The sequence below is a fragment of the Antedon mediterranea genome, chromosome 1 (assembly GCF_964355755.1).
Source record: "Antedon mediterranea chromosome 1, ecAntMedi1.1, whole genome shotgun sequence".
NCBI lineage: Eukaryota > Metazoa > Echinodermata > Crinoidea > Comatulida > Antedonidae > Antedon > Antedon mediterranea.
The window spans coordinates 114201-138944 of record NC_092670.1 but is presented as its reverse complement, the minus strand read 5'-3'; the positions used below and the strand labels follow the sequence as shown (position 1 = coordinate 138944).

The 24744-nt window shown below is 36.4% G+C and overlaps 2 protein-coding genes across 2 annotated transcripts in view; both read right to left on the bottom strand.

Annotated features, from left to right (window-relative positions):
- Nucleotides 1-170: 170 nt before the first annotated feature.
- On the bottom strand, nucleotides 171-13572 carry LOC140051610 (isatin hydrolase-like). The gene is made up of 3 exons (XM_072096883.1): nucleotides 13549-13572; nucleotides 1840-2359; nucleotides 171-994 (listed from the first exon to the last, which is right to left on the bottom strand). Exons 2-3 carry the CDS (start codon nucleotides 2016-2018, stop codon nucleotides 295-297), a joined length of 879 nt encoding a protein of 292 aa, XP_071952984.1. The 5' UTR covers nucleotides 2019-2359; nucleotides 13549-13572; the 3' UTR covers nucleotides 171-294.
- Nucleotides 13573-16979: 3407 nt separating this feature from the next.
- The window catches only part of LOC140051595 (polycomb protein suz12-like), a 27375-nt gene continuing 19610 nt past the window's right edge, over nucleotides 16980-24744 (bottom strand). The window contains exons 12-15 of the mRNA XM_072096859.1: nucleotides 19751-19843; nucleotides 19374-19479; nucleotides 18989-19068; nucleotides 16980-18862 (exon numbers count right to left, since the gene is read on the bottom strand). Of these exons, the coding sequence (XP_071952960.1) occupies nucleotides 18592-18862; nucleotides 18989-19068; nucleotides 19374-19479; nucleotides 19751-19843 (550 nt within the window). The 3' untranslated portion in view covers nucleotides 16980-18591. The remainder of the gene's footprint in view (nucleotides 18863-18988; nucleotides 19069-19373; nucleotides 19480-19750; nucleotides 19844-24744) is intronic.

Here is a 24744-nt window from a genome sequence, read left to right as displayed (position 1 = left end):
ATTGAGAAACCGAAAATATAAAAGTCAGAAAGGAGAGTAGTAGTATTTGGAACTATTTTTATGGTACTTGCAACTTTGAGAAAATTCAGTCTGATATGATTGAAATACTGTTTTTGAATATACAAAAATATGAGGCCCACTACAAAATAATGGTTAATTGAGTACACATTACCATTTAAATATAATGGTTAATTGGGTAGACATTTACCATTTAAATAGTTTATACAAAACCAAGTGAAAAACCACTTAAACGACAGAAAATTATCAGATTATATTGTATGATGAAAGAATGAACTAATTATGATTAAAAGAAAGAGATATGATGCTTAAGAAGAAAATAATGAAGAAGGAGAATGGCATTGATGTTGCACTATTTGTACCAACATCATCAGCAACAGCAAACAGTCTAACTGGAGCACCACTGCCATCCTTAATCTTGATAGGTAAAGCGTAAACCGTGCTCCCTGTTGTCGGCAGCTGATCAAGGTTAGCAACGTTTTCCAATCCATATATGTTTTGTTCATACAATTTTACATGTGTAGAAAAAGTAAGGCTCTGACCATAGTCAATAGATGGTGTATCAATACCAACCCCAACGACATCACGATTAATAATCAACCAATTGGCAGCTTCTGGACTAACCCCTGGAAAATGAAGTAGCGACTTCCCGTTTTCGTCTGTGAAAGAGTCGTTACGATCCGAGCCAAAGTATGCTGTACGATTTGGGTAAAATCGTCCCCAATCCGTAAACACCATTAAGATAGCACCATTTGGTATGATGCCATTTTCTTCCTCCCAGCTCTTTAAATCTTCAACTTCGAGTAATGCATCAGAATTTATGGATGCCTTTTCTGTTATATCCACCTTAATACCAGGGCCAAATAAATGTTCGTTTGGTATATCATGGATCCTCTGTTTACCCTCAGAAAAGTGTGAAGGGGCATCTATGTGTGTTCCTGAATGTTCGCCCATTTCAAATTTATTTGACTCATACCTTGAAATACAAGATAAAATCTGAAATTATTTAACGACTGGCCATATTAAAAAAACAATTGTTTAGCATTTTTCCTCCTAAAGCCTAAATCTGTAAAATTTAACTCTTTATTTTTCCTTTTTAATAAGCGAAATAATTTCTTTTGATTTTTCATGTTTTGAGGGACCAATAAAGATGTATTGTCCCCCAAAAACATGAAAAATAAAGATTAATTAAATCAGACTTTGAATTTGTTATTTTGTAGTTTTAATAAAGTTAATCACTTCCATAGAAAAAAAAAATAATGTTTTCACTTGTAAAATGACAAAATAAATGGTTTAATTCAACCAAAAATCCATTGGCTGGCAGCCAATTTGACCATTTTTTGCTTTAAATTACATTTTTTCAGGTAAATACATTTTTTTTTTCGATCCAATTTTTGGTCAAAGTGGATAACTTACTATTATGTTACATTAAAATGGAATTTTCAACAAAAATCTTTTTAAGAATTATTTTTTTCAGGGGGACAATACATCTTTAATGTTATAAGGATAATTTTAATATTTTGGGGGAAAAATCTCGATCGAATTTTACCACTATGTGCATGTGTAGAGCCTGGCTCTCTGGGCGGGTAGTAGGCGCTTACTATCAATGTTTGTAATGGGAACTGTAAAAAACTAAGATTAATTTATTTATTTTATCATAAAATAACTACACTACATATAGCTGGTGGTAATAGTGCTTACTATTATGTGGCCAACTTAAGAATCATAATAATAATACTATAGGGGCCTAGCTATAATAATAGTTGCAACTAAATGATCTTGAACGTACGGGTTGCGTTTTCCTAACCGTGAATGACTTACCAGAAAACACCGGTTGGACCCCGCTGAACAATCGTATGAACAAAACGATCGCTCCCTGGCCAAAACAAGGTTTCCTCATCGTAAGAATAGCTTAGATCAATAATAACATTCTTGTCACCATGATAACATGAAACAAAGCAAAACTGCAACGCGACTGTAATACTAAGCATTAGAATCATCTTAAGACGGTAATAAACAACGGATATTACAACAATCCTCTGACGTAAACGCCCCTTGAATAATGGAAGTTCACATGACAACAAAGTCTCATTTGCATCGGCATTCCCTTTCACACTATAGTAGTCTACCAACTAACCTTCCTCTGACGTAACAGCCACTTGAATAAGAGAAGTTCACACGAGGCAACAACAAAGTCTCATTTTTATCGGCATTCCCAAACGCCCATCGGTTTTCACACGGAGTATCATAGGAAGATCTGATAGTGTAGGCCTACTGAGCAACGTGACTCAAATCTCCACAATTACTCGGGATCGGTTGCTGTTCATAGAATTGTTTAGATCTATTATATTTTAAAACAAAATTATAACTTATAAGGCTAAATTGTTTGAATTGCTTAAAAGCACCTCACCTTAATAATATAATAATAATAATAGTACGAATTTAGAACGCGCCAATTATTCCAGCAGTAAGTGATCAAAGGTATGAAAGAGCTCAATCTGAAAAAAAAAGATGACGAACATGATCTAATAGAGGCGGGTTTATTAGGTCATTCCATAAGCGAGAGGCAGCAGAAGTGAAGGTGCTAAGCCATATGTTTTAGTGTTAAAAGTCGGAATGGAAAGGAGATTTTTTTAAGACGAGCGAAGGCGAATCCCTTGATTTATCGGCGGGGGCCCCATCTTTTTAACCCTAACACTTTTTTATTCGAAAAAAACCCCAAAACACTTTGCGTAACAATTCTATATAAAGTAAATGGTTTGTTGAAAGGTGATTGTTTGTTCATGTTAGAGTTGACGTGTGGTAGCATAATGGTAGTATGAATCAATGTCAATGACCTATTACCGCGGTACGGTACTTCTTAAAGATGTATTGTCCCTTGAAACACAAAAAATGAAAAAAATAATATTCTAAATTAAAATGGACCATATCAAAGTAATATTAAAGTTATTCACTTTAAGTCGAAAATTTGAGGCAAAAACAAAAAGTTTACGTAATTAACAGGTAAATTAATTTGATTACATTTCGTCTGGAAAATCGTCACGAGCGAAAGTAACAAAGATTTCAAACCACGAGTATGCATTATGCATGATGCTAATTAGGATTGTTTACAATTCGTCACGGATGAGAAGGTGTTTTCACACAGATCGCGAGGAAGTTTTATGATTATGCATACAGAGTAGCCAAACAAGCGCGTTGCATTATGAGATATGTTTTGATCGAAAACTAGTCAAAGGGACAATACATCTTTAACTATTAAGAAGAAACAAATTTTAAAAAACCGCCCGCCTTCCCCTGAAATTTATTCAGAATAACAAGTATTGTTTGCCTATAAATTCGTGATAGTATATTATGAGTATTTTTTTTGTGTTTTTTTAATGAATTGAAAAATATACATATAATATACTAATTTTCTTAAAAAACTCGTTCGTGGTAGGCTGATAAAAAAGGAAGAAAGAAACAGTGCCCGCATTGTTAATAGCGGTTATTATTCAAGTATTTAACAATAATTATGTTCACAGATTCCTGGTATGAATCAGTGGTGGCGCCAGCGGGGGGGGGGGCCTACGGGGGCTCTAGCCCCCTCGTCGGGGAGCCTAGCCCCCCCCCCCGTCGGGGAACACGGGTACTTTTGTCGGGGAATATAATATACAGTAAAAAGCGTTCGCGTTCACTTCGTAGCTAGCTTCAGCGCCTAGAAAACCGCGACGTTTCATTGACCGTGAGAGTACGTCAGAGTGATATTATGCATTCATTATTGCCAGCGATCTAACTTCTACTACTAAACAATAGTTAGGTTCGCACTTGTCTGGCGGTATCCTTTTGTACGAATCGTTCAACGTTGGGTCGAGACGCGTGATATCAAGTTCCATCCAGGGACCAAAATGTGTAATGTAGTTATTTTCCAGGCGAAGTTTACCGACGGTTACCGAAGGGAACACGGGTACTTTTTGTCGGGGAATATAATATACAGTAAAAAGCGTTCGCGTTCACTTCGTAGCTAGCTTCAGCGCCTAGAAAACCGTGACGTTTCATTGACTGTGAGAGTACGTCAGAGTGATATTATGCACTTTATATGCATCCATTATTTTGCCAGCGATCTAACTTACTACTAAACAATAGCTAGGTTCGCACTTGTCTGGCGGTATCCCTTTGTTGTACGAATCGTTCAACGTTGGGTCGAGACGCGTGATATCATGTTCCATCCAGGGACCAAAAATGTGTACTGTAGTTATTTTCCAGGCGAAGTTTACTGACGGTTACGTCGTGTACTGCGTCGACGTACGCTACACTACAGCAAAAACGAATTATGTTAAATGTTCGTATGTTCACCAATTTTTTAATTTACAAGTAACCTTCTCTACCGTGGGGCACCTAAAATAAATTTTTCATCCATTACTAAACAAAAAAACATGCCATTTTCGCTTAGCCAACATCTTATTATCTAAGTTATTACATTTTCAATGTCCTGTATGTCATGAATTTCTCACCACTCGGAAGTCCAGATGGTGGTACGCACGCATACACTTGGGAGGAATAAACTTATTTCCGCGACTGAAAAAGGTCTACGCTTGCGTTTTTTAAACCTCTAGGCCTGATGTTTCCAAAGTATAAAATGCAATTTTTTGAAGACCTGCAGCTCTAGTTTTAAACAGTTTCTTAGCTCAGCCCCAATAATAAAGCTGGTCATATTTCGAAGTACAAGAAGTGCATTTTCCGGGACCTAACATCTCTATTCTAAACATTTCTTAGCTCAGTCACAACCATGATAGGGACTTATATATTTTGTTTCATGTTTGAAGTATAATACAGTAAGCCCAATTTCCGGGACCTCCAACTCTATTTTTCTAAATTTCTTTGAACTTTTATTTTTTAAATTGAAAAATATGGATTGAAACAGTCATCGCGCATCGTTTTTTTGCACACAGTATTTTATTTATGCATTATAAAAAATGGAAAAAATGGCTACCCTAAATCTGATTAAAATGACCTCAAATGACGCTAGAACGCGTTTCTTCCGGGGGCTTCGCCCCCTGGACCCCCACCGGGGGCCCTTGGCGGCCCCCTGGCCCCCAGCCTAGTGATGCTCGCATAGCCCCCTCGTCGGGGAATGTAGCCCCCGCGTCGGGAAGATCCTGGCGCCACCCCTGGTATGAATATAACATAATGGTCAGTGGTTGTTGAGATCCGGAAAATGTATAGTACCCATAATAGTACAGAAATTGTCCTACTTTGATAGAATGCACTAGGGTAGTCAACAGACGGATTAGCAGCACTCGAACGGTTAGTTGGTTGCCTAAGATCCGAAAACAATATTTTATACTTATATATAATCCAGTATTAAAATTCTTTTAGTTTCTATACTTTTATTCATAATAGGACATAATCTATAAGTATTTAAATGTATTATTGTAGACCGTGGCAACATACTGTACACGGTTGGTATGCCATCAACTAATACAAATGCTCTAGAAGTGTGTTGTAAACCCACACATTATTGGACATCAAAATTGTACGTATTTATCACTTTGTCACAGAATAGTGCATTAAGTAAAGAAGTCACCACGAAACTTAAAATGGACGCAGTTTTGAGAATTCTAATGCTGACGGAATTCATTTGTAAGTATACTTATTCCTTCATTTAATTAAGACGTTTGGAGTGTAGAGCGGCCACATCCGACATGTGAACAGCTTTCTGCTCCCGACGAACATTTTAAACGCATCAATTGCAGCTCAAGGATCTTGAAAGATAGTTTCCGAGTTTCTGATAACAAATTAAATCTTGGCGTATACCAAGCTCTCGTCAACTACACCAGCTATTAATCTTGCTTCCTTGTATCCTGGATACTCCTATTGACCGCCTGGGGAAAATCCATACAACGATTATACGGAGACTTTTATTGGAAAGTATCATAGTACACTGTTATGGGTAGGCCCACTGATAATGAAGAATATCTTTAGAGCTCAAAAAAATATTGAATACAAACTATATTGAATGTTAGGTCTATCATAAATGTATTAAAATGTTATTGCAGCTACAGCATTCAGTATGCCAACAGTGCCTTACTTCACCACCGAGGAGCAACGAAGTAAGTAATGGTCATCTTATGCCAATAATCATTCAAAGTTTCGTTTCATTTATTTAGTTAACCAGCATAAAATAAAAACAAATTTTAAAAAAGAGATGAAAAAATGCTGGGCAGCTTAAGCAAAATACATGTTTTAGTATTTACAAACAACCTTTTACTATATTTTAAGCAACGTTTAGATTTTCGTTTTTTGTAAATTAATATTAGTTAAGGAGGTCGCGAAATTAGCTACTAGTCTTAATGGCTATGTTGCTATCTTGCCTCTCCGGGAGACTTGTCTCAAAACTGTCACAATATATAAAATAAAATGCGTGATGATTAAAGCAATAAAAGTTCCAAATGATTATTAATGAAACGGACATTTCTATATAGGCATAATATTTATATTACTTTCTGAACTTGTCTAAAATATTAGCGTATGACTGTTCTGGAAAAGTACCGGGAAAGTATTACGTAGATCCGGAGGACCGTTCGTACTTCTACAGCTGTCTGGGGTCGACGTCAGTGGTGTTACGGTGCAACCCTCCAGATCTAGTATACTATGAATCGAGAGGGTACTGTGATTACCCTATCTACACCGAAGAACTGGCCACTGATGATGTCACACATCAAGCTAAGGATGTGGTTACACAAATTTCAACGTCAGCAAAAATTGGTACAAGTAAAGCAACTGAAAAGGTTGAAGGTAAGAGACGCATTTTAGGGAGTGCGAAATAACATAATCATGATGAAAGGCTGAAGTTATGAGGCACCATGTCTCATTTTGCGCCCCGTGAAATTAGACGTATTATCTGGTTGGTGACATCATACCATAGAAATTATAACATAGATAAATAATATAAGTCTACATTCTAGCTGGCACATCATGAAGTAATTACTCCATCGGCACATTCACCCAAATTAATATTATTTATTTAACTTCTTGTATAAATGAGCAGTGTTTCTTTACGTGTGTGCAGATTGGGTGTCGGTAAATTTTACATAGGCCTACATGGAGAATTTTTGAAATTCTTACAAAATTACACAACTGTGAAAAAAATGTGAAAAAATATTTTAATTTAATTTCAGTTTTTACATGCAAAAATAAAGAAAATTTTGGGATGTACAAAGACGATAAAGATCCAAATAAATACTATTGGTGTGTACATGGATATGTGCATCACATGGAATGCCAGCCTGGTCTGGTATTTGATCCGCCGACAAACGCTTGTCAATATGAATTGACAGTAGTAACAGAAAGTAATGCTGTTAAGACTGTAGTACATATAACAAAGACAACAATTGATGTTACGTCAAAGATGCCAGTTAGGCCTTCACATGACCGTGAGTTCCAAGTAATTTGTACATTTTTATAGTTAATCTCGTACGTCAACGAAAACTATGCAGAATATAAATCCAACTTAAGCGATTGTAAAAAGTAGAAGCATTTCGAAAATGAATGTGTCCACTTACATAATAATATAATTATCATAATATCATTATCACTTTAATGCCCCTTTCTCCTCATCTCGTGTGAAGATGTCCTTGAGGGATCAGGATGTCCTCCTGAATAGGGGTGTCCCAAACCGTTAGTGTTATTTCTCCTCATCCCATGTGAAGATGTCTCCTTGATGGGTGTCCACTGAATAGGGGATTCCCAAAGGAGGGGTTCTAATGTGAATATGTCAATGACTTAAACTAACTTTTTATTTAAATAGCATTTGTGTGTCCAGAAGAAGGTAAAGAAGGGCTGTATGCAAATCCATACGATATTTCAACATATTACCAATGCTCAGAATCTGAACGATTTTGGTTAATGAAATGTCCGTGGTCATTAGTGTTCAATCAAGCAGAGGGTATTTGCGATTATGAAGAAAATATACAAGATATTGGAACAACCGAAGCATCCACTACCAAAAAAGAATACATACCTCAACCTTCTACGCATTACGAGGACCACATTGGAACAACCGAAGCATCCACTATCAAAAAAGAATACATACCTCAACCTTCTACGCATTACGAGGACCACATTGGAACAACCGAACCATCCACTACCAAAAAAGAATACATACCTCAACCTTCTACGCATTACGAGGACCACATTGTTACAACCGAAGCATCCACTACCGAAAAAGAATACATACCTCAACCTTCTACACATTACGAGGACCACATTGGAACAACCGAACCATCCACTACCGAAAAAGAATACATACCTCAACCTTCTACGCATTACGAGGACCACCTTGGAACAACCGAACCATCCACTACCGAAAAAGAATACATACCTCAACCTTCTACGCATTACGAGGACCGCATTGGAACAACCGAAGCATCCACTACCGAAAAAGAATACATACCTCAACCTTCTACGCATTACGAGGACCGCATTGGAACAACCGAAACATCCACTACCGAAAACGAATACATACCTCAACCGTCTACGCATTACGAGGACCACATTGGAACAACCGAAGCATCCACTACCGAAAAAGAATACATACCTCAACCTTCTACGCATTACGAGGACCGCATTGGAACAACCGAACCATCCACTACCAAAAAAGAATACATACCTCAACCTTCTACGCATTACGAGGACCACATTGGAACAACCGAAGCATCCACTACCAAAAAAGAATACATACCTCAACCTTCTACGCATTACGAGGACCACATTGTTACAACCGAAGCATCCACTACCAAAAAAGAATACATACCTCAACCTTCTACGCATTACGAGGACCACATTGTTACAACCGAAGCATCCACTACCAAAAAAGAATATATACCTCAACCTTCTACGCATTACGAGGACCACATTGTTACAACCGAACCATCCACTACCAAAAAAGAATACATACCTCAACCTTCTACACATTACGAGGACCACATTGGAACAACCGAACCATCCACTACCAAAAAAGAATACATACCTCAACCTTCTACGCATTACGAGGACCACATTGGAACAACCGAAACATCCACTACCAAAAAAGAATACATACCTCAACCTTCTACGCATTACGAGGACCACATTGGAACAACCGAACCATCCACTACCAAAAAAGAATACATACCTCAACCTTCTACACACTACGAGGACCACATTGGAACAACCAAAGCATCCACTACAAAAAAAGAATATATACCTCAACCTTCTACCCATTACGAGGACCACATTGGAACAACCGAACCATCAACTACCGAAAAAGAATACATACCTGAACCTTCTACACATTACGAGGACCACATTGGAACAACCGAATCATCCACTACCAAAAAAGAATACATACCTCAACCTTCTACGCATTACGAGGACCACATTGGAACAACCGAAACATCCACTACCAAAAAAGAATACATACCTGAACCTTCTACGCATTACGAGGACCACATTGGAACAACCGAACCATCCACTACCAAAAAAGAATACATACCTCAACCTTCTACACATTACGAGGACCACATTGGAACAACCAAAGCATCCACTACCAAAAAAGAATATATACCTCAACCTTCTACACATTACGAGGACCACATTGGAACAACCGAACCATCCACTACCGAAAAAGAATACATACCTGAACCTTCTACACATTACGAGGACCACATTGGAACAACCGAATCATCCACTACCAAAAAAGAATACATACCTCAACCTTCTACACATTACGAGGACCACATTGGAACAACCGAAGCATCCACTACAGAAAAAGAATACATACCTGAACCTTCTACGCATTACGAGGACCACATTGATGTAACAACTGACTATAGTTCTTTGGAAAGTGAGTATTTTAACGGATATTTTAGCTGTATAATAATCATCTTATAAGATAATGCTTTGCACAACTATGAAGTTCAGTTGGAAATCACCTGGCATTCCATGATGTAATCATTTACAGGTACTACTTGGTATTACTAACAACATATTGCTGTAATACTTGCTGCTTATTTTGAATATAACACTAATAATCAGAACAAAGCTTGGTGGTAAGAGGTATCAATTATTCCAGTCTATGGGTCTAGATTGCGTTCGAGATCTACCCGAAAACTTGTTCATAAATAAGCCCCTTATACTTCATAAGTGGGCCTATTATCACAATTTATTATTTTCAGAGTTTGGGCAAAACATCATCTGATTACTTGACTGATATAATACAGCCATTAACTTAGTAATATTATCAGATATTGCAATCGTGTTTCTTTAACCAATGTTTCTCCATTCTATTTTGATTACCTGTTGTTCCATTATCAAAACACTTAGCGTACGCAACTATACCCTATTATATATGTTGACATTTTTACATGTTCGATTATCAATGAAAAGAAAATGAATGAAATTATAAATCGATCACAATCCCACATTCTTGAATACTTACTGACTAAAGGTGACACGGTGAACATTTCAATTTGTTTTAGGCCATTGTGCTTCGCTAGAAACAACTGTGATAGCCTTCTACAATGATGACCAGGATTGCCAGTCAGGCCTTATATGTATGTCTAACATAGTAAGACGATATTCGTGTCCAGAAGGACAGTGGTTTGTCGCGACAGACGATGGCAGTGGAATTTCTTGTCCTTATGCTGGAACAGTTGAACGCTATTGCAATGGATTGAATCCCGAAGCATCCACTACCAAAAAAGAATACATACCTCAACCTTCTACACATTACGAGGACCACATTGTTACAACCGAAGCATCCACTACCAAAAAAGAATATATACCTCAACCTTCTACGCATTACGAGGACCACATTGTTACAACCGAAGCATCCACTACCAAAAAAGAATATATACCTACACCTTCTACGCATTACGAGGACCACATTGGAACAACCGAAGCATCCACTACCAAAAAAGAATACATACCTCAACCTTCTACACATTACGAGGACCACATTGGAACAACCGAACCATCCACACCTAAAAAAGAATACATACCTCAACCTTCTACGCATTACGAGGACCACATTGTTACAACCAAAGCATCCACTACTAAAAAAGAATATATACCTCAACCTTCTACGCATTACGAGGACCACATTGGAACAACCGAACCATCCACTACCAAAAAAGAATACATACCTCAACCTTCTACGCATTACGAGGACCACATTGGAACAACCGAACCATCCACTACCGAAAAAGAATACATACCTCAACCTTCTACACATTACGAGGACCACATTGTTACAACCGAAGCATCCACTACCAAAAAAGAATACATACCTCAACCTTCTACGCATTACGAGGACCACATTGGAACAACCGAAACATCTACTACCGAAAAAGAATACATACCTCAACCTTCTACGCATTACGAGGACCACATTGTTACAACCGAACCATCCACTACTACCGAAAAAGAATACATACCTCAACCTTCTACACATTACGAGGACCACATTGGAACAACCAAAGCATCCACTACCGAAAAAGAATACATACCTCAACCTTCTACGCATTACGAGAACCACATTGGAACAACCGAAAAATTTCCTACTTCAACTTATGATGTGTTAGGTAAGTGTGTCTTTTTTTCTTCTTCTAAATTTACCCATTTAAAAATTGATCCGACTTAGAAACGAATAATCTAGACGATTCGGTTATACATCTGTAGTATCATAGCCACATTTCCTAAATACAGATGTGTGTAGTTGTGTAATTAGTAGTAGTAGTTCCTTATTTTGATACGTCGTCGGCCACCGTGCGTATGTATGTCAGCGGTTTAGTGAGGCAACCACTATGTTCTCTAACCTAATAGTTGATAAGTCTTATGTGAAAACATCCGAAGCTGTACCAGACCTTTTAATGAACCGTTTACATTTATACATCTTAAAATTCCCGCGATATTCTCAACCTATTTCTCAAACACATAGTTTACCCAAACCAAAATTTGTTAAATGTAATTTATTAACATGTAAGCCTAACAACGAAATAATAATGAAAAATGAAGATAATGAGCTTCTACCTTGTATAAACAGAAGCTGAATGCAAGACGCGCGAAGCCAACAGAAGAACGTTCTACATTGACGAGGAGGATTGTCAAGCTGGATATGTTTGTGAGCAAAATGAGTTAAAGCGGTTTTTGTGCCCAAATGGACATTGGTTTTTACCGGAGAACAATGGAGCAGTTGCGACATGTCCGCTGAAGGGTACTGTTGAAAAAGACTGTGGGACAACCAAAATCGTTACAACACAGATGTCAGGTAGGTCCTAGTATGTCAAACATCAAGGTGTCCGCTGGAGGGTACTGTTGAAAAAGACTGTGTGACAACCACACTCGTTACAACACAGATGTCAGGTAGGTCCTAGATATGTCAAACATCAAGGTGTCCGCTGGAAGGTACTGTTGAAAAAGACTGTGGGACAACCACACTCGTTACAACGCAAATGTTAGGTAGCTCCCTCCTAGTATGTCAAACATCAAGGTGTCCGCTGGAGGGTACTGTTGAAAGAGACTGTGGGACAACCCCAATCGTTACAACACAGATGTCAGGCAGGTCCTTGTAGTATGTCAAACATCAAGGTGTCCGCTGGAGGGTACTGTTGAAAAAGACTGTTATTAAATAAAACTGTTGATCTTCTTATTTAAAGGTATGTGTGCAACACCAGAAAACCATGGCAAACGATTTGAAAAGTACGAAGATTGTGGGTCTTCATACTACTGCATCCTTGGAGTAGAAATCTCTGACGACTGTCCTCTAGGGTTGTGGTTTGTTGGCGAGAAAAGAGCAGACAGATTAGGCATACAGTCTGGTTGTGTCGAACCCGAAGAAACTGATCGTATTTGTGATTATACGGACTTGCCAATCGAGAATGATACACGTAAGAACTTGACTGAGAACCATATTTTAACTAAGTATTAGGGATGTACACATGATTTCTGAACAAACACGATATTTCCGATATCGCCGCACGCACTCGCAGTAAATTGCTGTGACGTCATAAGTGCATGGCGAAATCTACACCCATGAGTTTTCACTGTTGTTAACATACAAGAGATAGGTACCGTTACTTCTATTACTAATTTTACATGTATTAATGCTTAAATTTGCCAAAATGTTTAATCTGGTATTTTGAAGAAACTCTTCAGTATCCAGATAGGCAAAAGAAACAACAAAATTCAACATTTATATTTTTACAATTTATTTAAAAAGTGTGTTTACTAGAAATGTTCGCCTAAAAGTATGACGTATGTGATGACGCGATGAAATCACTCCACCATTATCTCACTCAAAACGTTCCTCTCTGTGGTGTGACGTGACACGCAACGGGTCGTTTCGGTGTGTTGTGGCGACTCTGCAGCCTATTAATATGCCTACTAGGGCGCTTATGCCTAGCCTCTTAGGCCTAGGCTAGCTACACTACTAGCTAACTATCGCGTCGGTCTGATTATTTTAGCCGCCGTTTAGAGAACACTTAAATTCAGGAACTTTTATAATTTACTCACCATCGTCTTAGAGTACAAAGGTTAGGCCGGTGGATTACTATAAACATCATCGTCTTTACCGAAAATCACCGTGAAGTATTAAAAAAGTTTTAGTGCGATATGGTTGAATGATTCCAGAGCATCATACGTCATGTTTACTCTTTCGGATTATTAAGACAAGTCTGGCAAATCGCGAACATTTCTAGTAAACACACTTTTAAAATCAATCGTAAAAAATATAAATGTTGAATTTATTTATTGTTTCTTTTGCCTATCTGGATAATGAAGTGTTTTTTTCAAAATACCAGACTAAACATTTCGGCAAATTTAAGCCTAATACATGTAAAATTAGCAATTGAAGTGATGGTACCTATCTCTTGTATGTTAACAACAGTGAAACTCATGAGGTAGATTTCGCCATGCACTTGTGACGTCACAGAAATTAACGGCGACGGCTGTACGGCGAGCCCGCGCAGCGGTATCGTAAAGCGTGGTTCCCACTAGCGACGCAACGCAGAGGGGCGTAACGCAACGCAAGTGAATTGACCAATCACAAGCGATGGCTTATTCGCTTGTGATTGCTCACTGTCTATAACTTCGCTTGTCATTGGTTAAAACGCTTGCGTTGCGTTTACGTCCTTGCGTTACGTTATAGTGGGAACCAAGCTTTAATCTCGCGATTGTTCTGAAATCATATGTATATCCCTAATAATACGTTGTTAAAATATGGTTCTCGGTCAAGTTATCCTTTAATTCCCATTGTGACATTATAAATTGTGATAATTTCTTAAAAAGCACAAAACAATTTTACTTTGAACCTTAGTTGATACACAGTGTTTTTAATATACATTTTATTTTGTAGCATGTGTTGGCCAACCGGACCAACATCATTACGTCAACGTAAATGACTGCTCTCAGTTTTACGTCTGCTACGATGAAATTCCCCATCTTGTACAGTGCTCTCTCAACACTTACTACAACCCGCAATACAACATGCAAACAGGACAACCGATTGCATGCATAGACACCATAACAGATACAGAATGCGTCATTCCACCACTTTAAAAACATGCAGCATAATTTTTTGGATAAAAAGTATTATTTAAGTGAAAATTATATTTAGAATAGAAGGTCTATTATGTAGTAATGTACAATATTTATTTAGAATTAAACATCCACACAACAAATATTTCTGCGACTTATTTATTTTTATTTATTTTATTTATTTATTCAATTTCTGCCATAAACATAAGAAGACAAAACAATTATAAAAGGAGGCTAGCTAGTTGGTCAACCCAGAACAGAGAAAAATAAATAAATAAATTACGTTCTACAATAAAAGCATCGACAAGAAAGCGACCAACTACACACATTTTCAATATCAAAATTATTTAAAAAATAAATGTTGAGATAATTAAGTAATTTGGTTTTAAAAGAACTAACAGAAATATTTAAGTTGCGGATTTCACTGGGTAAGTTATTCCAAATTCTGGTAACACGTGGGATATATGATTGAAAAGAAGATTCAGTTCTGCAGCGACGAATATCAAAAAGAGTACCAATAGAAGAAGAGCTACGAGTAACACGTTGTGGATTACGAATATTAAATAAATTGTCGGTATTAATTATATTAGAATTGAAAATCTTAAAGAGAAAAACGATATCGGTAAAGTGACGCCTATAACATAATGGTAGTAAATTGCATGTTTGAAGTCTGCATTTGTAATCAGCTTCAAAATTATTTTAAATAAATTTAGTTGCTCTACGCTGAACTCCCTCAAGTTGTCTTATGTTAGTTCTGTAATTGGGAGACCAGACAGTAGAGCAGTATTCAAGGTAACTACGAACAATACTTAAATAAAGAGACCGTTTTACATGTGAATTACAATGGAAACTAACACGTTTAACCAGGCCTAACATACGATTTGCTTTGGAAATAATATAATTATAATGAGCCTTCCAAGATAAATGAGAATCAATTATGATACCAAGATCATTAATTTCACTAACTCGTTCAAGAATATCGTTATTAATTATATAATCAAAAATAACAGAATTTCGAGATCGGGTAATAGAAATAATTTTACATTTAGAAGTATTAAAATTCAAATCCCATTTTTTAGACCAGCTGCTCAGAGTATCAATATCAATCTGAAGTGGATGGCAATCCTGGACACTGTGAATTTCTCATCAGCATAAAGAGCAATATTTTTGTCACAACTTAAATGATCAGGCAGATCATTAATATAGGATAAACATTAATGGCCCTAGAATCGATCCCTGTGGGACACCTGATGATACTGGGAACCACTCTGAAGACTGACCTTCAATTACAACTTTCTGTGTTCGGTTTGTTATATAATTACGAAACCAGGTAAGTAAGTTACCAGATATACCATAAGACTGAAGTTTATGAATCAATTTAAGGTGAGGCACAGAGTCAAAAGCACGGGAAAAATCAAGATAAATTACATCAGTCTGACCTAACTGCTTATCTTATCTAAGACTATACTAAAATCATTGATTACCTAAGTGAGTTGACTTGCTGTTGAACGACCTTTAACAAAACCATGTTGCCCAGCATATATCTTGTGTTCAAGATGAGGATATATTTTGTCAAAGACGCACCGTTCAAATACTTTAGATACAGTACTTAGTAGGGAAATTGGCCTATAATTTTTTACGTCCTCTTTATTTCCTTTCTTATGGACTGGAGTTACATGTGCTGCTTTCCATGAAGATGGAAGAGTACCAAAGCAAAGTGATTTGTTAAATAAACAACACAATGAGGAAGAAAGCTCAGCTGCGCATTCCTTCAGGATAAGCGGAGAAATATTATCAGGACCAACGGCTTTGTTGGTGTTAAGATTGCGGATTACAAACTCCACGTCCTCAACATGTATAGTAATAGGGAGGTTTCGCAACCTTACGAATACGATAACGAAAACGGATACGTCATACATTTGTGAAACTTTTGAGCTGATCCCCATTTCATATTCGTAAAGCGTATTCGTGTTGAATATCACCAGTCATATTCGTAACTACAAAACGAGTATAGTTTTTGATCTATTTTGCACATTTTGAATTTGAATTAGGAATGATTCATGATTATAATATAATTATAGATTTATTGAAAGTAATTTACTAAAGTAATTTACTAAATGCCAGGTCAATTTTGATAAAATAATAGCAGATTTTAAAGTCCTCACTCGCTTTGATGTTACGCTAGGCCTAGGCAGCCAAGCACCAAGCAACACGTACCTTCGTTTCGCTCAAATTTACCGCAGTCATATTTTGGACGCGCCTCAATATTTTGTTGACATGCGAAACAGATTTGTTTATGGCTTACGAAAACGAATACGTGTGCGTGACGTATCCGTTTTCGTTATCGTATTCGTAAGATTGCGAAACCAAACGAATATCAGAAAGTTCGGGAACATGTTGAACCGCGATTTCTGGCAAATTCGTATCACTGCTTGAGTTAAACATAAGACTGGAAATGTTCTCCGAACATATTCGCTTTATCTATAGACGATGTAACTGTTTAAAATGTTAGAACATAATATGACGTTCAAGTTCCTTCAAAGAACACATATCACTTATGTGACTTAAAACGTGTTAGTGATATATGACGTTCAAAGAATAAAACTCATGTTTATGCGACTTAAACGTGTTAGTAGTGTATAAAATTCAAATAATAAAACTCATGTTTATGCGACTTAAACGTGTTAGTAGTGTATAAAATTCAAATAATAAAACTCAAGTGTATGTGACTTAAACGTGTTAATGGTGTTAGAACATTGACGTTCAAGTTCCTTCAAAGAACACAGATCACTTATGTGACTTAAACGTGTTAGTGGTATATGACGTTCAAAGAATAAAACTCATGTTTATGCGACTTAACGTGTTAGTGGTATACGACGTTAGGGTTATACATATGACGTTCAAGTTCCTTCAAAGGTGTCATAATAGCAGCAGCTTACATTTAAGGCGGTGTTCACAAAGCCTTACTTTTTAAAGTAATATTCACTCACAATATTTGGGCTCAAATGAATAACCAATAATAATGTTTAAAGTGGTAATTAACAACAACCATATAAACAGTTTAGAAAAGGTTCATACAAAATGATTTCTACTCCTTTTTGCCCTTTTTACTTTATTTTTATACAAAAGAAACATAAATTTGTCCTAACTACCTACATGTTTCTCAGCACGATCTATGATTAAACATATAAAGCAAAATAACAGATTGTCATAAAAAAATGTATTATTTCTGCAAAATATATCTGGCTGGTTGGTAAAGAATTTACAATATTTACATCTCTCTATTTTACATACAGCTTACAATCATTGTTTTTTGTTGCATAGTTACCACACAAAAATAAAGGTTTCTTCAATGTAAATACAACATTTCACTGATATTTTGGTCTTAAATTAGAATTACAAAATTGATTATGTGAACATGTTTTTTTGTGTAAAATGTTTGCTTTAAATAGGAGCCAAAGAACATTAGCTAAAGTGAGTCCCTATTTTCATATTTAGAATAGAAAGTGGCCTCCAATAACACAGAATAAGTGTAGTGGGTATGTTGCTCTGCAGTGAAGTGGCTCAACAACATACTATCACTTTCAACATCTCTTGAAGATTAGTATGTTGAGTATTAAACAAAAGCAAAACATGCATTGAAAAATTTCCAGAGAAATAATGAAAAATATTGAAAGTTGAACCCAGTCTAAAGGTTATCAAATTCATCTGAGGAATAGAGCTACTGTATAAGGAATTTAATATAAATTGAGTTTATCTATTAAAATAGAAGCAAGATCCACACATCCACCAGAAATAATTATTATGCTACACAAGTAGCAAGAAATCATATGCTACAAAAATAAATCATTAATTATTACAAATGAAATAACAATGATATATAATATTTCAGGGATAAAATTAAAAATTATGATACATATGAGAAAACAATACACTACATATCAACCTCCTAAAAATTCTCAATTATGTGTTCTTTTTTCCAAGGAACTTTTTGCTGAGGTTAAAGTTGAGAATACTCACTCAATCATTAACTATTTTTAGCTGGCTACACCCAGGTGTGTCATAGGTCATATGTTCTGCGGGAATAGATGGTTCTTTGGCAGCAGATTCTTCAAATTTATCCAGATCAGCCATAATACTGGATATAAGTGGTGGTTGGATAAGGCTGAAGTCAAATAAATTCACCATATGGAGTAAAAAGTTACTCTTTAAGTTTAGCTTAACGAGTTCTGGTCCATGATCCTGTACAAACATTCTACATGCTCTTGGTATCAGACTGTCCGACATAAAGCTGATGAAAACAAGTATTTAAAATTATTAAAACCATGGAAACATTCAAACATTTTTATTAAATTGACCAAAAACCCCCAAAAAAGTAATTTCTGGTTATTGGTTACCAAATACAGAGATTACTTACTTATTTTTAAGAACATGCACATTCCATAATTTCATCAATTCTTTTTCACCTTCATTAACATCAGTAAATTCATCAATCATCTAAGTGCACAAAAACAAATGAATATAAATTATTCTGTTGAAAGTAATACAATTAGTAGAGAGCTTTCTTGTATGACGCCACTGGTTTAGGGGTAGTTTGGCCGATCCTGTTCTATCGTCAGGTAAATCGTGAACGTGATGAGTTTTCAAGGCAGATTTAAAGGCGGTAGTAAGTATTTGATAAAATTCAATCAATACTCACATAGACACACACAAAACATTAATATTTTACTTAGATTTGTTACATTATTTCAAACTTTGAGCCCAAATTGCAGTAGCCTAGGTTATAATAGAGGAGGACTTACCATGCTTGTACGTTCTTTGAGCCATGATGGGTCAATTTCATCCTCACTATCAATATCCATTTCTTGCGGTGTGAGAGGTTGTAAGGTATGTGTGTGATGATACACTCTAAAACAGAAAGTGTTTGTGTCATTTAAAGATTTGTAAATTACTAAAAATATGCCAAAGATTAATGCTTAACTGAATCAGTGTACTGTACATAAAATTAGTAAATATGGTATATACAAGAATTGAAAAAAAGCCCTGCAGAAAGCCTGAAATGAAATAATCAATTTCATTTTCCTTTTTTTTTTTAACATTCATGCATTTTCGAAAATACACCTAAATACATATTATTATCTATGTTAAAAAAAATAGGAAAAAAACCCCATTTCCTTACCTATTATGACCCGAGACAAAAGGACGATGACTGACAAGGTCACGGTCCTCACCTTCTAGGAATTCATTGAGAGTTGGCGCTTTTCTTTGGCGTCTAAAGGAAGAACAAATCAAAAATAACAAAAGCCAGATGGTAGTTGACATTCTTGATTTGTATGAAACTAAACACCTGTTTACCTTTTAGAATTACAAATTATTATTTATGTCAGTGTGTTATTGAATAATATGGCATATTTACTTCATACCTAGTATTTGAGTGACCGGTGTTCTACGGCATGGTCCATTACGACTGAATGTTTAGTGTGTTATTAATAATATGGCATATTTACTTCATACCTAGTATTTGAGTGACCGGTGTTCTACGGCATGGTCCATTACGACTGAATGTTTAGTGTGTCATTGAATAATATGGAATATTTACTTCATACCTAGTATTTGAGTGACCGGTGTTCTACGGCATGGTCCATTACGACTGAATGTTTAGTGTGTTATTGAATAATATGGCATATTTACTTCATACCTAGTATTTGAGTGACCGGTGTTCTACGGCATGGTCCATTACGACTGAATGTTTAGTGTGTTATTGAATAATATGGCATATTTACTTCATACCTAGTATTTGAGTGACCGGTGTTCTACGGCATGGTCCATTACGACTGAATGTTTAGTGTGTCATTGAATAATATGGAATATTTACTTCATACCTAGTATTTGAGTGACCGGTGTTCTACGGCATGGTCCATTACGACTGAATGTTTAGTGTGTTATTGAATAATATGGCATATTTACTTCATACCTAGTATTTGAGTGACCGGTGTTCTACGGCATGGTCCATTACGACTGAATGTTTAGTGTGTTATTGAATAATATGGCATATTTACTTCATACCTAGTATTTGAGTGACCGGTGTTCTACGGCATGGTCCATTACGACTGAATGTTTAGTGTGTCATTGAATAATATGGAATATTTACTTCATACCTAGTATTTGAGTGACCGGTGTTCTACGGCATGGTCCATTACGACTGAATGTTTAGTGTGTCATTGAATAATATGGAATATTTACTTCATACCTAGTATTTGAGTGACCGGTGTTCTACGGCATGGTCCATTACGACTGAATGTTTAGTGTGTTATTGAATAATATGGCATATTTACTTCATACCTAGTATTTGAGTGACCGGTGTTCTACGGCATGGTCCATTACGACTGAATGTTTAGTGTGTTATTAATAATATGGCATATTTACTTCATACCTAGTATTTGAGTGACCGGTGTTCTACGGCATGGTCCATTACGACTGAATGTTTAGTGTGTCATTGAATAATATGGAATATTTACTTCATACCTAGTATTTGAGTGACCGGTGTTCTACGGCATGGTCCATTACGACTGAATGTTTAGTGTGTTATTGAATAATATGGCATATTTACTTCATACCTAGTATTTGAGTGACCGGTGTTCTACGGCATGGTCCATTACGACTGAATGTTTAGTGTGTTATTGAATAATATGGCATATTTACTTCATACCTAGTATTTGAGTGACCGGTGTTCTACGGCATGGTCCATTACGACTGAATGTTTAGTGTGTTATTAATAATATGGCATATTTACTTCATACCTAGTATTTGAGTGACCGGTGTTCTACGGCATGGTCCATTACGACTGAATGTTTAGTGTGTTATTGAATAATATGGCATATTTACTTCATACCTAGTATTTGAGTGACCGGTGTTCTACGGCATGGTCCATTACGACTGAATGTTTAGTGTGTTATTGAATAATATGGCATATTTACTTCATACCTAGTATTTGAGTGACCGGTGTTCTACGGCATGGTCCATTACGACTGAATGTTTAGTGTGTCATTGAATAATATGGAATATTTACTTCATACCTAGTATTTGAGTGACCGGTGTTCTACGGCATGGTCCATTACGACTGAATGTTTAGTGTGTCATTGAATAATATGGAATATTTACTTCATACCTAGTATTTGAGTGACCGGTGTTCTACGGCATGGTCCATTACGACTGAATGTTTAGTGTGTTATTGAATAATATGGCATATTTACTTCATACCTAGTATTTGAGTGACCGGTGTTCTACGGCATGGTCCATTACGACTGAATGTTTAGTGTGTTATTAATAATATGGCATATTTACTTCATACCTAGTATTTGAGTGACCGGTGTTCTACGGCATGGTCCATTACGACTGAATGTTTAGTGTGTCATTGAATAATATGGAATATTTACTTCATACCTAGTATTTGAGTGACCGGTGTTCTACGGCATGGTCCATTACGACTGAATGTTTAGTGTGTTATTGAATAATATGGCATATTTACTTCATACCTAGTATTTGAGTGACCGGTGTTCTACGGCATGGTCCATTACGACTGAATGTTTAGTGTGTTATTGAATAATATGGCATATTTACTTCATACCTAGTATTTGAGTGACCGGTGTTCTACGGCATGGTCCATTACGACTGAATGTTTAGTGTGTCATTGAATAATATGGAATATTTACTTCATACCTAGTATTTGAGTGACCGGTGTTCTACGGCATGGTCCATTACGACTGAATGTTTAGTGTGTTATTGAATAATATGGCATATTTACTTCATACCTAGTATTTGAGTGACCGGTGTTCTACGGCATGGTCCATTACGACTGAATGTTTAGTGTGTTATTGAATAATATGGCATATTTACTTCATACCTAGTATTTGAGTGACCGGTGTTCTACGGCATGGTCCATTACGACTGAATGTTTAGTGTGTCATTGAATAATATGGAATATTTACTTCATACCTAGTATTTGAGTGACCGGTGTTCTACGGCATGGTCCATTACGACTGAATGTTTAGTGTGTTATTGAATAATATGGCATATTTACTTCATACCTAGTATTTGAGTGACCGGTGTTCTACGGCATGGTCCATTACGACTGAATGTTTAGTGTGTTATTAATAATATGGCATATTTACTTCATACCTAGTATTTGAGTGACCGGTGTTCTACGGCATGGTCCATTACGACTGAATGTTTAGTGTGTCATTGAATAATATGGAATATTTACTTCATACCTAGTATTTGAGTGACCGGTGTTCTACGGCATGGTCCATTACGACTGAATGTTTAGTGTGTTATTGAATAATATGGCATATTTACTTCATACCTAGTATTTGAGTGGCCGGTGTTCTACGGCATGGTCCATTACGACTGAATGTTTAGTGTGTTATTGAATAATATGGCATATTTACTTCATACCTAGTATTTGAGTGACCGGTGTTCTACGGCATGGTCCATTACGACTGAATGTTTAGTGTGTCATTGAATAATATGGAATATTTACTTCATACCTAGTATTTGAGTGACCGGTGTTCTACGGCATGGTCCATTACGACTGAATGTTTAGTGTGTTATTGAATAATATGGCATATTTACTTCATACCTAGTATTTGAGTGACCGGTGTTCTACGGCATGGTCCATTACGACTGAATGTTTAGTGTGTTATTAATAATATGGCATATTTACTTCATACCTAGTATTTGAGTGACCGGTGTTCTACGGCATGGTCCATTACGACTGAATGTTTAGTGTGTCATTGAATAATATGGAATATTTACTTCATACCTAGTATTTGAGTGACCGGTGTTCTACGGCATGGTCCATTACGACTGAATGTTTAGTGTGTTATTGAATAATATGGCATATTTACTTCATACCTAGTATTTGAGTGACCGGTGTTCTACGGCATGGTCCATTACGACTGAATGTTTAGTGTGTTAATAATATGGCATATTTACTTCATACCTAGTATTTGAGTGACCGGTGTTCTACGGCATGGTCCATTACGACTGAATGTTTAGTGTGTTATTGAATAATATGGCATATTTACTTCATACCTAGTATTTGAGTGACCGGTGTTCTACGGCATCGTCCATTACGACTGAATGTTTAGTGTGTTATTGAATAATATGGCATATTTACTTCATAACTAGTATTTGAGTGACCGGTGTTCTACGGCATGGTCCATTACGACTGAATGTTTAGTGTGTCATTGAATAATATGGCATATTTACTTCATAACTAGTATTTGAGTGACCGGTGTTCTACGGCATGGTCCATTACGACTGAATGTTTAGTGTGTTATTGAATAATATGGCATATTTACTTCATAACTAGTATTTGAGTGACCGGCGTTCTACGGCATGGTCCATTACGACTGAATGTTTAGTGTGTTATTAATAATATGGCATATTTACTTCATAACTAGTATTTGAGTGACCGGTGTTCTACGGCATGGTCCATTACGACTGAATGTTTAGTGTGTCATTGAATAATATGGCATATTTACTTCATACCTAGTATTTGAGTGACCGGTGTTCTACGGCATGGTCCATTACGACTGAATGTTTAGTGTGTTATTAATAATATGGCATATTTACTTCATAACTAGTATTTGAGTGACCGGTGTTCTACGGCATGGTCCATTACGACTGAATGTTTAGTGTGTTATTAATAATATGGCATATTTACTTCATACCTAGTATTTGAGTGACCGGTGTTCTACGGCATGGTCCATTACGACTGAATGTTTAGTGTGTCATTGAATAATATGGAATATTTACTTCATACCTAGTATTTGAGTGACCGGTGTTCTACGGCATGGTCCATTACGACTGAATGTTTAGTGTGTTATTAATAATATGGCATATTTACTTCATACCTAGTATTTGAGTGACCGGTGTTCTACGGCATGGTCCATTACGACTGAATGTTTAGTGTGTCATTGAATAATATGGCATATTTACTTCATACCTAGTATTTGAGTGACCGGTGTTCTACGGCATGGTCCATTACGACTGAATGTTTAGTGTGTTATTAATAATATGGCATATTTACTTCATAACTAGTATTTGAGTGACCGGTGTTCTACGGCATGGTCTATTACGACTGAATGTTTAGTGTGTCATTGAATAATA

Coding starts and splice junctions, on each gene's coding strand:
- LOC140051610 (XM_072096883.1), bottom strand. CDS start 2,018: ATGATTCTAATGCTTAGTATTACAGTCGCGTTGCAGTTTTGCTTTGTT. Junction 995..1,839: donor GGTCCAACCGGTGTTTTCTG/GTAAGTCATTCA, acceptor TTGTATTTCAAG/GTATGAGTCAAATAAATTTG.